The 16,181-nt window shown below is 41.8% G+C and overlaps 1 protein-coding gene across 1 annotated transcript; it reads right to left on the reverse strand.

The window, feature by feature from the left end:
• Nucleotides 1-667: 667 nt before the first annotated feature.
• On the reverse strand, nt 668-14,336 carry PRAF2 (PRA1 domain family member 2). The gene is made up of 3 exons (XM_060763128.2): nt 14,111-14,336; nt 5,764-5,981; nt 668-3,442 (listed from the first exon to the last, which is right to left on the reverse strand). The coding sequence occupies exons 1-3, from the start codon at nt 14,287-14,289 to the stop codon at nt 3,303-3,305; spliced, it is 537 nt and encodes a 178-aa protein (XP_060619111.1). The 5' UTR covers nt 14,290-14,336; the 3' UTR covers nt 668-3,302.
• Between the last annotated feature and the right edge of the window lie 1,845 nt (nt 14,337-16,181).

The following is a 16,181-nucleotide window of genomic DNA, read 5'->3' on the forward strand; positions in this document are numbered from 1 at the left end:
AGAGAGGGCAAATTCTCCCTTCTCCCATGTTTACTCCTGAGGAAAATGGTCAGTGTAGCTTCCGGGGCCTCTCTATTAAGCTAAGTTTTTGGGGATTCATCCAACATTCTTCTTCACCTCAATATATTCCTTCCTAAAGCTATTGCAAGTGACTTAGCTTGCCAGCACTGCAGGAAATGGGAGTCACATGTGCTACAACATTTCTGCTACCCTAGCAGGAGGGCAACAAGTAATAAAGGGGAATAATTGGTTGAACATTTTATAGAACCATATAAATCTCTCCCATATAATAATAACTTGCCTGCTATCAAAACATGCAGAGCCACAGTGCCTGGGGTTAATGTGAACCAAGAGCCAAACCATCAAGAGAAGCATAAGGTTAGAGAAGGCTGGGAAACCCCACAATCAGGCAAGCCTTGGATCTGATGGTGAAGCTTTGGGATCCTACAGGTAAACAAATTATGCATCGTATTGGCTGAAGGAGATTGAATTACTCTGAATTTATGGTTCTTCAAGGAAGGCTTACCCATAGGAATTAATAGTTCCTGTGTAAAGTCAACCATGAACAATTGCAATTTTGCATCCTACACCTCACAAACTAAGGGGTACAAAGGGGACTATTTTTCTCTAACACAATTTAAAAATAAACTAGAAATAAACTTTCAAGTCCTTTGTCAACCACATATTTCTTTTTTTAAAAACAAACAACTCGTACATAAAACTGGACAGGCATGACATTGAAATTCCTTGGACAGTTGTGTTTCTTGGCAATGCTTCTAGCAGCATCATTACAAAAAAAGTCCTATCACAATTAGATGATAACTCCCACCATTCCTTACCCTTACCTTTCTGGCTGGAACTTCTGGGAATTGAAATCCAAAATGTCTGGGGCCCCTTCTACAGTGCCATATATAATCCAGATTATCTACTTCGAACTGTATTATATGACAGTGTAGACTCATATAATCCAGTTCAAAGCAGATAATGTGGATTATCTGCTTTGATAACAGGGATTATATGGCAGTGTAGAAGGGGCCTCAGTGGGTTCCCTACTCCTGATTTAGCTAACATCTCATTCCATATGCTACTTATCACTATGCTCTATTCTAGTGGTTCTCAACCTGTGGGTCCACAGATGATTTGGCCTTCAACTTCCAGAAATCCTAACAGCTAGTAAACTGGCTGGGATTTCAGGGAGTTGTAGGTCAAAACACCTGGGGGGGACGGGGACGAAGGTTGAGAACCACTGCAATAGGGCCTCCCATGTCAGGGGGTTGGTGAATCCATTGTCTAGACTTAAAGGAGCTATCCAGGGTGCTGAAATGAATTAAGAACCAATTTACCACCCTAGGTCCCTTCCACATAGCTGAATAAATTCCTACATTATCTGCTTTGAGCTGGAATATATGGCAATGTGGACTCAGATCAAAGCAGATATTGTGGGATTTTCCACCTTGATATTCTGGGTTATATGGCTGGTCTGGAAGGGCCCCTAGAGACCACAGATTAAAAGCATGAATGTTTTTGTCATCTCCTTGAAATAGTATCCACTAATTGCCTCACTAGACTGGTTTGATAATGGGTGATGGAGTGAAAGTTAACATTTCAAACTTTGTCTGATTTGACTCTGGAATGGTCCCCTAAGGGTAATAACAAAATATGTTTTCTTCTTCAGAAATGGAATGTACAATCTGCCATGTCCGTTGGCTACTGCCTGGATTCTAGAGATTCTCTTCTCCACTGCCAACACAACTAGCCTTTTCCATAAAATCTAAGATTTAGTTTAAGTCTCAGAAATCACTATCTACCCTGCAATATCAACCTTCATATCATATCTACTTTGTTCTGACTTAGTTCCATGCCTCTCTGTAAAATCAGGAGACACCATGGGCTTTGTAGATGACAACATGAACACACTGTATTACCGTATATTCCGTATATTCCGGGGTACAGAACGGCTATAAGATGACCCCCCGATTTTAGCAAACAAAATAGAGAGTTTGGGATATACTCGCCGTTTAAGACGACTCCCCAAACCAGGCGCTTCTCGGGCTGCTCTCCTTCCTGTCCAGGCTTTGCGCGAAGTGCCTCTACTCCTGTGAGACAACGTTGTCTTGTGGGAGAAGAGGCACTTCTCGCAAGGCATGGACAAGAAGAAGGAGAGCGGCCTGAGCAGCACAGGAAGCAGCTTGGGGGCCCGGCCGCCAACAAAGGAGAGGCCTGGGCCTGTGCAAGGAAGGCAACCAGGAAGGGAGGAAGGACAGGGAGCCTGCCCAGGAGGCCGCCATGAGCCGAGGAGGAGGAGGAGGAGGGGAGCCCGAGGCCAAGGCAGCCATATTAAGTAATTTTATTATTATTTTAATTTTATACCCGGCATACTTTTATAAAATTTTATAAGGTTTTACATGCCTAATAAGTCGTCTAGTACCCCGGAATATACGGTAGATAACAGAATGGAGCCCTCATTTAAGTCTTACCGCTACCACGACTATGTTGGTTGAACCAAGTCAAGCCTTTCATTGCAATATGAAATCAAGACACAATCTAAATGATAAGGTTTCTGTAAGCAGTACAGTAATACTGCATATAAAGTACTGGAAAGTGGAATAGAAATGCAAGGAAGTACTATTCTACAAGACAAGCTTCCTTGGACAACTAGAACTAGGCCGCCTTTTCATCTGCTGATTTTTCTCTACAATTCCATTTCCTTCTTTTTGCAATCACACATCTAAAAATTCAACAGAGTAATATTTACAGTCAGGATTTAGAAAAAAAACATGTAGTTGTAATTCATTGATCTTACTTCATACTCACCCTATCTTATGTCTCTAAAGACTTCATCATACTGGAGAAAAAATCCACTTTAAATCTGGTTTTTGCCTCCTGCAGAATTCTGGGGATTGTAGTGAGGCTGTTAACGGCTCCTCCCTAAACTACAAACCCCAGAATTCTCCAGGAGGCAGAAACTGGATTTTAAATTGATTTTTTCTCTAGTGTGATGAGTCCCTTAGTGCAACCAGGAAAAACAGTCCCAAGAATTAAAACACATTATTGGTTAGAAATACTGACTTGATGTCAACCCTGTTTGTTTCATTCTTCTATTGGTCCTCAACAATCACTACTTGGAGGTGGCGAGTCCCACCAGTTGCAAGTCCAGAAAATACTGTCTTTTTGCATCAGCTCATAGCCAGGCTCTTCAACAGAGTTGTGCAAATTGGAAAGCAAAGGAGCTGGGGTCGAAAGAGTCATCAGTCCATTGGAAGGAAGGAAAAGATGGTAGGTAATGCAACCCTGGTGATGGTCTAAGATCCAGCTTCTTGTTCCTGCCCAAGAGCTTCCAGGAGCAGCCCCATGGGTGTTCGCTTGAGTCCGATGCTCTCCATTTTGTTCTCTATCTTGTTCTTGAGGTTGCGGAGACGCAGAGAAGCGTGGATGAGGATCACTGCAAAGGGGGCGGGAGGGACAGAGGGGGAAGCTGAGGTTTACAGACCGCCGTGGAGATAGAAAGCCATTACATCCCTCTGCCCCAGCAATCTCCCTTCCTGCAGAAGAATTTATATTCTCATAACTAGGCCTGGAAGAGCCAAACCGCTGCAGGGATTTCCCCCAGGAGAGATCAGATTGCTTCTCCAGAAAATAAACAGGGATAGAGTTTGCCTTTATTATCCCACAGGCTTCCTGGAGTGGCTCTTCAGCAACTGAGTAAAAACCACCCCCACTCAAAATAAACCTTCCTGTAGAGATATTCCCCCAGAGTCAGAGATATAAGCTACCTGGCACTTGCCAGTTGTTTCAGACCACACCTCCCATCAGCCCCGGCCAAGGTTAGGGGTTGTGAAAATGGTTCTGGATTACAGGCAGCCCCCAAGTTACGAAAAAGATAGGTTTGCATGAATTTGTATGTAAGTTGGAACAGGGACATTTTATAAGTGTAACTCCAGCCATTTTTGTTTATTTATACACACACACACACACACACATATACATATACATATTAGACAAGCCCCCACGCTAGCAATCTTCAGGAGGAATATGAAAACCTGGTTATTCCAATGTGCCTTCAGTGATTGAATGTAAGATACTCCCTGACCAAACTCTGCACAAAATGTCCTTAGAAGCACTTTATTTTATGGTTTGTGCAATTAAATCCTTCCTCGTTCCCGGATACTCCTCCTTATAATTTACATTGTCCTATCTCCCAGTGTTTTAAAATGTTGTCCTTGAATTTGGCCCTGCCCAGTGAAATCTTCTGTGTTTTCAATGTTTGATTTTATATTGTTGTGTCGCTTATTATATTGGTTTTGCATTTTATGTGGGTTTTTTTGGTTCTACTATGTTTTTGTGTTATATGGTGTGTACTGTATTGATGGGCGTGGCCTCATGTAAGCCACACCGAGTCCCCCTGGGGGAGATGGAGCAGGGTATAAATAAATTATTATTATTATTATTATTATTATTATTATTATTATTATTACATATGAACCTGCTAGGACTTTAAAATCGTCCGGGGAGGCCCTGCTCTCGATCCTGCCTGCGTCACAAATATGTTTGGCGGGGAAGAGATACAGGGCCTTCTCAATGGTGGCCCCTCAGCTATGGAACGCCCTTCCTAGGGACATTAGATCGGCCCCCTCCTTCTTAACATTCCGGAAAAGAGTCAAGACCTGGCTGTTCAAGCAAGCGTTTGAAAATTTATTTATTTATTTAGTTAGTTAGTTAGTTCGTATATTTGTATACCGCCCCTCTCAGCCTTCCAGCGACTTGGGGCGGTTTACAAGGCAAAATTCAATGCCACCAAGAGCACAATTACAATATAAAACGTCAACATCAATAAAACCATAACACTGTAATAAAACATAATTCAATAAATACTCATTAAAATGCAATGTAAAAGACATAGGAACTTGGAACGACTGGACAACAAGATGGATAATGTTTTTAATTAGGATACGTAAATGGCTTATGTTTTTATTACTTTTGTTTGGTTTTATACTATGTATTAATTGTTTTATGATGTTCTTGGGCATCGAATCATTGCCTCTGTAAACCGCCCTGAGTCACCTGAAGGTTGAGAAGGGCAGTATACAAATATAGCAAATAAATAAATATATACATACCTACATACATACATAAGCTTTGGATAGAAAAACCTGTGGTGTTTCTTTTGCTGTCTGTTCCCCTGTTCAGAAGATGTCCCCTCACTTTCTGTCCCTGTGACAATTGTTTTTGAACATTTTTGCTTATTGTGGAAACAACGATTGGAGAGAAAGCTTCAGTTGAGACACCTTTTCCCTATGATATCACTTACAGGAGTAAATTTCCCTTCCTAGGGGTAGATTGCTCTCACTTCCTGTTGTCTGGCCCCCATTCTTAACTGTGAGTAATTTGTAAGTTGGATGTTTGTAACTCAGGGGCTGCCTGTACAACCTTCAGACGCCTTGGTTATTGGGCACACTGCCAGAGGTTTGAGGGATTTACAGTAAAATACACAGTATCTTACAGTCATAGTTGGATGAGACCACAGGGCCATCCAGTCCAACACCTACCATACAGGAACACACAATTAAAGCACCCTCAGACAGATGGCCATCCCATGGAGCTCATCATGTCACTTACCCAAATCTTAGCCTGGGGGTTTTATCTGTAAAAGCCGACTACTAAGTGTACAAAATCTCTGCAATCACCTTGTAAATTGAAGGAGAAAGCATTCTACCAATTGCCATACCCTTCTCCCAACAACCCAGCTCCCGTTCACGAACTCACGCATGATGGGTAGAGCGATGAAAACCAAGAAGGTGGCAGAGCCTTCCAAGAGAGACACCAGGAAGTATGCCAAGCCAAGGACGGCAAAGAAGCAAGTGCCAGGGTAATTCCTCCGGAAGCGTCGGAGAGGAGCCTTGTTTTCAGCTGCCCAAACGAAGCCCACGAAGATCAGCGTGACAAGTGTGCCACTCAACAGCGTCAGCCCAGGGCAAAAATATCTGCAAAGAGATGAGGAGGGTGAAAAAATCCATGTTCAGTCCTGTCTAAAGGCATGCAATAATTTCTTGTTATAGCCAAACAGATAAGCTATCATATAAAGAGATCACATCTATATAAATGGAAATATTTCAAACAATCCAGATAATGCCTCCATAGCATTATCCATAGCATGTCCCGCTGATTGCAATGAGAAATATACAAAGAGGTGTTTTTTTCTGTGACAGAAATTAATGACATTTACTAGTAAAGAAGTTTTATAAGGGAGATTACACATATCAAATTTCAGACAAATAAGATGCAAGGGTTAACCGTTGGGATTGTGGGCTGGGGGGATATTTTGCTTTTAAATCTAATTTTAATTGTATTTGAAACTTTGTATCCATGACACAAATATTTAATTATTTTTAATTGTTTGTATCCATATGTATGTGTATTTCCTACTTTGTCTTATGTTACTGTTAGCCACTTTGAGTCTCTATGGGGAAAAGGCGGGCAAAAAATAAAGAAAACAACAACAACAACAGGTATGCATCTTTAAAAGCTGCAAGGTTTTGAACAAATGGCTGTACAGATTTTTGTGCAAAAGCAGCTTATTCAGAAAAAAAGACACACTTCGCCTTCTTATATTCCTTGTATATTCCTTGTTCCTGTGAAAATGTATCACAACATAACATTTTTATGTCATTTAAAATTAGATCTCCAGTTCCAAAAAAGCCAGCTAACCAAAGGAAGCACGTACAACATCACAGCAATAGAGAGAACTCTTTTCCTTGCAGAGGTACAGTTAGACTGTGTGGGTTAATCAAACCAGACCCATTTCATTGTATCTTTCCAAAGCAGCAAAAGTCCCTGCAAGGGATACAAATCCTGCTTCTCATAATGCACAAGCTGTAAAATAAATTTGGTCCCCCCAGAAGATGAGGTACTGCAACTCTCATTGCTGTTGCTGTGTGACTTCAAATTGTTTCCAATTTATGCCAAACCTATACTGAATTGATTACCAAGTTTTCTGGGGCTGAGAATGTGTGACTTGCCCAAAGTTGACTAGTAGGTTTCCATGGCTGAGCAAGGAATTGAACCCTGGTTTCCAGATTAGCATTCTAATGATGATGATGCAAAAGGCTACCTTACTTGGATCTGTGCGCATCATTCGAAAATATATCACGCAGTCCTAAACACTTGGGAAGTGTTCAAATTGTGATTTTATGATATGAAATCCAACATATATATCTCATTTGCTGTGTCATACTGTGTTTTTGTGTCAGTAACATAATAATAATAATAATAATAATAATAACAATAACAATAATAATTTCTAGACTACCCTATCTCCCCTCAGGGAGGTTTACACATAAAAAGGCAAACATTCAATGCCTCAAAATAGGTACAAACACATCAAATAAAACGGAATAAAGAAGAGTAACGATAGAAAACTTACAACAAGGAATTAAGCATCAGAATAAAAAATAATAAAAACAATCCATTAAGACACAAAAACTAAAACATAACTAAGCATTACAATGGACATCCTAAAAACCAATTATGAATCATCACTCCATTATCCTGGTTCCCAATTCCCATTATCCTTTTCTGTATTATTATTATTATTATTATTATTATTATTATTATTACCTATCTGCCGTAGACTGATGAGAGTTAAGAGTTCAACACACCTGTAATTTGGCGGTTGAATCAGCAAACAACCCAAAACTCCCTTTCCAGCTTAACCCAGTGCTGACAGCTGGGAGTCGAACTACAACCCCTATCATTCCAAATCTGCTTTACAAGACCATCCTTAAATTATCAGAAGCATTACTCATGGTGCATTCCTATGTGAGCTACGAGTACATCCTGAACAAACCCAATCTTATCTGATTTTAGGGTCTAAGCAGGGTAAGAACTGCTTCTTAATGCCATGTCAGACATTGACTGAATGCTATGGAAGTGTGGGAGTTGTAGTTTTTACAAAGTATTTAGCCTTCTCTGTCAAAAAATGCTGGTACCTCATCAAACTACAACTCCCAGGATGCCATAGAATTGAGCCACAGCAGTGAAAGAGGTGTCAAACTGCATTAATTCTCCAGTGTAGATGTACCTGGGCTAAAGAGACAAAATAATTGACCCAGCAGAGGCACAGGTTCCTATCTGCAAGGAGGGATAGGAAAGGCCCCTGTTGTTGTTGCCAGTCAGGGCTATATGAACCAGTGTTTTCACCAAGTAGACAGCAGTATACTATTAAACCAGTATACTATTAAACCGGGTTCACTCCCATAAACATGCATACAAGGCAGGGACTCCCTCCCATTTTAAAGTGAGTGACGAAATATTTATTCTTATCTCATACTCTCCAACTGACCTAATTTGGAAGGGATAGTTCTGATTCATTGCCTGTCATCCAGCTTTTTTAAAAACATCCCAATTTCTTTCTCCTCCCATTTTTCCCTTTGTTCTGAACTTACTTCAATTGCCACAAACTGAGTTCAAAGTCAAAAAGTTGTTTGCTTTCCATTAGAAAAAGGAAAGAGTATAAAGGAGGCAGACTTGCCCTTCCCAGTAAACTAAGCAAAAGCAAACTGAAGCAGCCTTTCCTATCTTCCTTGTTGTCCCTCATTAATAACTTTTGCCATTTTTAATCTGATATTGTCTGGGTATAGGTGCTCTGCTTTTCAATTTGTAGCATATTGCAGGGTGTGCCATGTAAAGTATAAGCCTCCAATCCACAATATTATTTGAACTCAGTGAAGTAATGGACTTCTAAAATGGCCTACCATTATGTCCAGAGTCTAAAATTACCAGGCTCCGCCACTGATGGATTTGCTTCCGAGCAAAGAGGCATAGCATGGCACTATTGATTTCTAAAAAGCACAGTGTCGCTGCTAATGCATTTCCACAGGGTAGCCACACATTGTGGTCTGGAAGCCCTCAGTTCTTTGTGAGTGCGGTTTGTGGTCAGGGTAATAGAGGCTGAACAGATATATATACTAGCCGTCCCCTGCCATGCATTGCTGTGGCCCAGTCTGGTGATCTGGAAAATAAAGTAATGAGAAAGTGCTGGTTTCTAATATATGTAATGTCTTTCTGCTTGTGGGTAAACAGTATTTCATGCTGTTTCTTTGTCAGTGTTGACGTGGAGATTGTCTGGTTTGCCTACCCTGGAACATGCAACATATAATTGTCCTTCTTTAGGGGTCCCTTTCAAATCTATGATACTATATCTGTGTGTGTGTGTGTGAAAGAGAGAGAGAGAGAATCATATCTATCTATCTATCTATCTATCTATCTATCTATATCTATGGTTGGATGGCTCTTTGTCAAGAGGGCTTTGATTACGTTTTCTTGCCCTGGTGAAGGGAGTTGGACTGGATGGCCATAAGTATGGGGGTTCTGTGTGGGAAGTTTGCCCCAATTCTGTTGTTTGTGGGGTTCAGAATGCTTTTTGATTGTAGGTGAACTATAAATCCCAGTAACTACAACCATTGGTGGGGTTCACAATGATCTTTGACTGTAGGTTAACGATAAATCCCAGCAACTCCCAAATGACAAAATCAATCCCCACCCCCCACCCCACCAGTATTCAAATTTGGGTGTATTCAGTAGAGGGTCATACTCTTTACAGTAAAAGAAAATAGGAAGGGAGGAATAGTTTGCCCTTCTGGCTCAGCTACGGAGGTATAGTTCAATTCCCGTTATCCTCAGTCCGCATGGCAGATAATCAAAAGTTATGTTGTTGTTTAATAACATCTGGGGACCCAAACAAAGTAAAAACTAGAGCACTGATTACTATGTAAAATAATTATAGTTGGCCCTCTATATCCAGAGATTCTCCATCCACTGATTCAATGGCCCTTTGAGGGCATCCATAAGCTGGCATGGCTTTCAATTAAAATGATTTTGACACCGCTGGTATAGTAGATCCAGGGGCTTACACCATCATCTGCCTCCTTGAGCCCCAGATTTCCTTGTACTCTCTCTGCTAAGACCAAATCTTCACAATAAGTTGAAAGAGAAATAATTTCCTTAGCACTGCAATAACTGCTATGGCCTTTCTCTTTTGTAATCCCAAGTGTTTCTATGTTTTGTGTATATTGTTTATATGCTTTGATGTTTTATACTTCATTGTTATGTTGTTTATTTTACTGTAATTTGTATTTTTGTATTGTAATTTGTTGTTCGGGCTTGGCCCTATGTAAGCCACTCCGAGTCCCCGTTGGGGGAGATGGTGGCGGGGTATAAATAAAGATTATTATTATTATTATTATTATTATTATTATTGTTTGCAGATGTCTTGGTCTTGAATGGGCTTTAGAGGGGGGAAAACAGCTCCCATCAGCAATGAGAACAACCATAAATTATTTCGAAGCAACATATCCATTTATACTTCGGACTCCCTGTGATAACCTACACTTTAAAATTTACCACTACATTCAGGTAGCAAAGTGTCGCAGGATAAATGGGACTGAAATCTGTGGTCTTTCTATATCTTTAACAAGGCTCCTAAAATACATTTTCGCTCAACAGGGAAATGCAATCGTGTGCCAAGCACCCACTTAAGAAGCTTGCCTTGACATGCTGCTGAGAATTCACAGCAACCTGAGAATAAATAAATAGAAAACCTTAGAAATGACCTCAGGCTGAACTCTGGCGTCCAAATAAAAATAATACCACTTCCAGGAATGAGCCCTGAAAAACCTGATTAATCCTAGCTGGATCTAGCCCATTTGGATTGCTACCTTCAGTGGGACTGCTCCTAAATCTGCATGAGTCATTTGGCATAGAAATGTGACAGGGTGATGCTTTTCTTTATCCGGAAAGAGGCGGTGATCAAAATGTCATGTTCTGATCTGTGGTCTGCCAGGTTTAGGATGGCTGGCTGCTAAAAAAGACAAGTCATGCAGAAGAAGACATTCCAGCTTGACAATTTCTATGGAATCATAGAATCATAGAGTTGGAAAAGACTTCATGGGCCATCCAGTCCAACTTCCTGCCAAGAAGCAGGGAAAATCACATTCAAAGCACCCCTGACAGATGGCCATCCAGCCTCTGTTTAAAAGCTTCCAAATCAGCCAGCCAAGGACAGCTGCTCCGCGTGGCCTACTCGCACGTAAAGCACCTCACAAGGTGCTTTACGCGCAAGTAGGCCGCGCGGTGCTGCTCCTCCCTTGGCAGGCTCACGCTACCCAATGGGCGCGATGGGCAGCGTGAGCCAGCCAAGAGAGGCTGCTCCGGCGCTCCATGCAGTCATGCCGGCCACATGACCTTGGAGGTGTCTACGGACAACGCCAGCTCTTCGACTTAGAAATGCAGATGAGCACCAGACCCGAGTCAGATAGGATTGGACTTCATGTCAGAGGAAAACCTTTAACTAGGAAAATTGTGGAAGATCCAGGGTGGGAGAAAGAACTCTTGGCTGTTGGAGGTAGGTATGAATGTTTCAATTGGCCAGCTTGAATACCATTTCATAGTCTGACAGTTTTTAGGGAGAATCCTTTGTTGGGAGGTGATTGGCTGGCCCTGATTGTTTCTTGTCTGGAGTTCCCCTGTGTTTGAGTGTTGTTCTTTATTTACAGTTATAATTTTAGAGTTTTTTTTAATATTGGTAGCCAGATTTTGTTCAGACTAGAAATAGGAAGATTTCCCATTCTCTGCTCCTGGAATTACTGCCTAAAGAGGGCTAGAAAGAACCCCCTCTAAGGGCCATTCCACACAGCAAAATAAGATATGTGCAATGTGCATAGGAGTTTTTTTATTGATTTTTTTTTAAAAAAAACTATAATCCGGCCCTCCAACGGTCTGAGGGACAGTGAACTGGCCCCCGGTTTAAAAAGTTTGAGGACCCCTGGTGTAGGTGATGACCTATAAAGCTGGTTCGGGCCCCACCTATCTCCGCAATTACATCTCCCTCTATGAACCAGCGAGGACACTAAGATCCACTGGGGAGGCCCTCCTCTCGCCATCACCACGGTCTCAAGCCCGGTTGGTGGGGACGAGGAAGAGGGTCATCTCAGTGGTGACCCCCTGCCTCTGGAATGCTCTCCCCAAAGAGATAAGGCTGGCCCCATCCCTCACCTCCTTCCGTAAGAACTTGAAGACTTGGTGGTTTCTTCAGGTCTTCAATAATGACTAGTCTCAAGTCTCAAGCCCTTGGTCCAATTGTTAGGACTTGGCCTTGTACCCCATCCATTCCCCAGTTCCCTGTCATCTGAGGGCACCTTTTGTTCTGGACTAGACCTTTTTTATAGTCCTTTATTTGGCCCTAGAATTGAGTGGCCCTGGTCCCTAGTAAGGCCATTGCTGAGACCGATCCTTGTACTGTAGCATTCAGCCAGCCCCATTTTTCCCCATCTCCTTGCACTAGCCTTGGCCCAGCCTGTTCCCCTTATTGAAATATGCCAGCTTACCTTGCATGAAGAAGAGAGCGGAACTGGTTGTTAATTGATTTTAATATATATGTTGTGTTAAGAGTTTATGCCTATGTTTTTGTTTTATATTGTATGTTTTTGTATTATTTTGCATATGTGGAAACCGCTAGTGGAGATAGGGCAGTTGTTATTATTATAAAGTTGTTGTTGTTATTATTATTATTATTATTATTACTTTATTGATACAAAAACACGGTATGTCACAGCAAACGAGATATATATGCTGGAATTTGTATCACAAAATCACAAGTCGAACACTTCCCAAGCGTCTAGGACTGTGTGATGTATTATTATTATTATTTTACTGACACAAAAACACAGTATGTCACAGTAAACAAGATATATATGCTGGATTTCATTTCACAAAATCACAAGTCGAACACTTCCCAAGCGTCTAGGACTGTGTGATGAATTATTATTATTATTATTATTATTATTATTATTATTATTATTTTACTGACACAAAAACACAATATGTCACAGCAAATGAGATTTATATGCTGGATTTTGCATCACAAAATCACAAGTCGAACACTTCCCAGCATCTAGGACTGTGTGATTTATTAGTATTATTATTACTTTACTGATACAAAAGCACAATATGTCACAGCAAACGAGATATATATGCTGGAATTTGTATCACAAAATCACAAGTCGAACACTTCCCAAGCATCTAGAACTGTGTGATTTATTATTATTATTACTATTATTATTATTTTACTGACACAAAAACACAGTATGTCACAGCAAACAAGATATATATGCTGGATTTCATTTCACAAAATCACAAGTCAAACACTTCCCAAGCGTCTAGGACTGTGTGATGAATTATTATTATTATTATTATTTTACTGACACAAAAACACAGTGTGTCACAGCAAATGAGATTTATATGCTGGATTTCGCATCACAAAATCACAAGTCAAACGCTTCCGAAGTGTCTAGGACTGAGTGTATTATTATTATTATTATTATTATTATTATTTGAAACACAACAAGGTAAGTCCACAGCAGACACTCTGTTGGCTGTTGTATTGGATCCCGCGTCAGACACTTCCCAAGTGTCTAGGACTGTGTGATGTATCGGAGAATAATGCGTGCAGAACCCAGTAACGTGGCCTTTTGCAGCTGACAGATGGTAATTTTGTCAGTGCCAATTGTGTTTAAGTGCAGGCCAAGGTCTTTAGGCACTGCACCCAGTGTGCCAACTTAGACTGTCTTGTGCCAGAGCCTTTGCAGTTCAATCTTTATTATTATTATTATTATTATTATTATTATTCTATACCATTCCTTCTTTGGTGTGAAGCCCAGTCAAGGGATTCAGATTTCCCCCAGATTTCTTGCCATCTGAAATCCTGGATGTTTCCAAACCCTTTTCCAGTAGCAAGGGTTCCATTCCTTCCTAGTTAGGTCTATCTTATTAAAACACCATGGCAAGGGTTTTGCACTTCAGTTCCCAGAATCCCTGAGAAACGGATGTATCGGTGAGACTTCTGGGAAATGAGTCCAAACAATCTCTAGAGGTCCAAAGGCTACTGGAAAATGGACTTGTTAGCCGGCCTCCCTCCCATCCTCCCTCCCACCCAAAGGCCAGCCGGGGCGGACCCTGCTTAGCTTCCCAGGCGAGGCGGGCTCGGTGCCTGTGGGCTACAGAGCCGGGCCGCGCCCCCGCTGCCTGCGTGGCACTAAGCCTGGCCTGGTTCACTCACCCGCCCAGCGCCAGCCCCGCGCCCAGCGCCAGGAGGTAGTTGCTCTGGTAGTAGAGGAGGTTGTTGACCACGCGGTTGTGCCAGCGCTGCCCGTCGCGGACGTCCGGGAAGGCCAGGCGGCTGGAGCCCAGCAGGAAGTCCTCCAGCGCCCGCACCGGGGGCAGACGCACCTCGGACATCTTTCTCGGCTCCCCACACCCCACCCGGGACTCCCACTCCCAGCATGCAGCGGGAGCGGCGGCAGCAGGAGCAGCAGCGGGGCATGCCGCGGGGAACGACGGGAAATGGAGTCCCACCCAAGACAGGCAGCGCCTTCCCGCCCTTCTCCCGAAGAAGGCTGAGGGGGCTCTTGAGGAGGATGGCTTAGGAAGCCAGGCATTCACCCTTGGTAGCCCAGTCTTAGCCAATGTGGTAACAAAGATATACACACACATACATATATGCACACACACATATACACACACACACATATATATACACATATACATATATAAAGGTAAAGATAGTCCCGATATTAAGTCCAGTCATGTCTGACTCTGGGGTGTGGTGCTCATCTCCATTTCTCAGCCGAAGAGCCAGCATTGTCCGTAGACACCTCCAAGGTCATGTGGCCGGCATGACTGCATGGAGCGCCCTTACCTTCCCGCCGGAGCGGTACCTATTGATCTACTCACATTTGCATGTTTTCGAACTAGGTTGGCAGAAGCTAGGGCTGACAGCGGAAGCTCACGCCGCTCCCCGGAATCGAACCTGCGACCTTTCGATCAACAAGCTCAGCAGCTCAGTGCTTTAACCCACTGTGCCACCGGGGGCTTCTATACATATACACACACATACATCTATATAAATAAAAATGTTATGTTTGTTTGTGGGATTAACATAACTCAAAAACCACTGGACGAATTGACACCAAATTTGGACGGAATATGCCTATCAACCCAATGAGTGACCAAAAAAACTAGAAGAAGGAATTGAGGTCCGGGACACTTGAGGGGAGGGCCGAAGTTGGCCCAGGCCTGCTATAAATGTATATGAAGCAATATGAGTGAGGTATTTAATTTTGTCCTCACTTTTGGTTACTGGGATTTTAGAAATAGGTGAAGGTGATGATTCTCACTGCAATAACCAAAAGGCAAACATTATATTCAGCAAAATTGAAAGCCTTATTGGTCACTAAAAAGCTTTGCTTCACTGCAAAAAAACAAACCAACAAACAAACTAGAAGAATGGACTTTTAAACCCCCCAAAACAAACCATATATACATATACACATTCATATACATATACCCATGCACACATACGTACAGACACAAACATATATATATGCGAAGCATACACAAATATACATATACACACATTTACATATACACATACATACTCATATACACACATATCTGCATATACACAAGCACACACATATACACAATATACATATACACATACATTCATATACATATACACATGCACACATACATACATACACACACACATATATATACGCAAGCACACACAGGTATACACATAAACACACGCATATTCACCTACACACATATACATATATGTATACATACACACATCATGAGGAGACAGCAAAGCCTAGAGAAGACAATGATGCTGGGGAAAGTGGAAGGCAAAAGGAAGAGGGGCCGACCAAGGGCAAGATGGATGGATGGCATCCTTGAAGTGACTGGACTGACTTTGAAGGAGCTGGGGGTGGTGACAGCCGACAGGGAGCTCTGGCGTGGGCTGCTCCATGAGGTCACGAAGAGCTGGAAACGACTGAAGGAATGAACAACAAATACATACACACATATCTGCATATACACAAGCACACACACATATACACAATATACATAGAAATACAGAAATATATACACACGTATACACACAGACATATACATACACAAACACACACACACATATATATATGCAAATATATACATACACAAAACATATACACACACACACATTCATTTGTTACATTATCCTTTGTAATCTACACTCTCATCCCCTCTATATATATTCATTTATTACATTTATCCTTTGTAGCCTACTCTTAGGCAATTTGATA

This window comes from Anolis sagrei, chromosome 2 (assembly GCF_037176765.1).
Source record: "Anolis sagrei isolate rAnoSag1 chromosome 2, rAnoSag1.mat, whole genome shotgun sequence".
In the NCBI taxonomy this organism is placed as follows: domain Eukaryota; kingdom Metazoa; phylum Chordata; class Lepidosauria; order Squamata; family Dactyloidae; genus Anolis; species Anolis sagrei.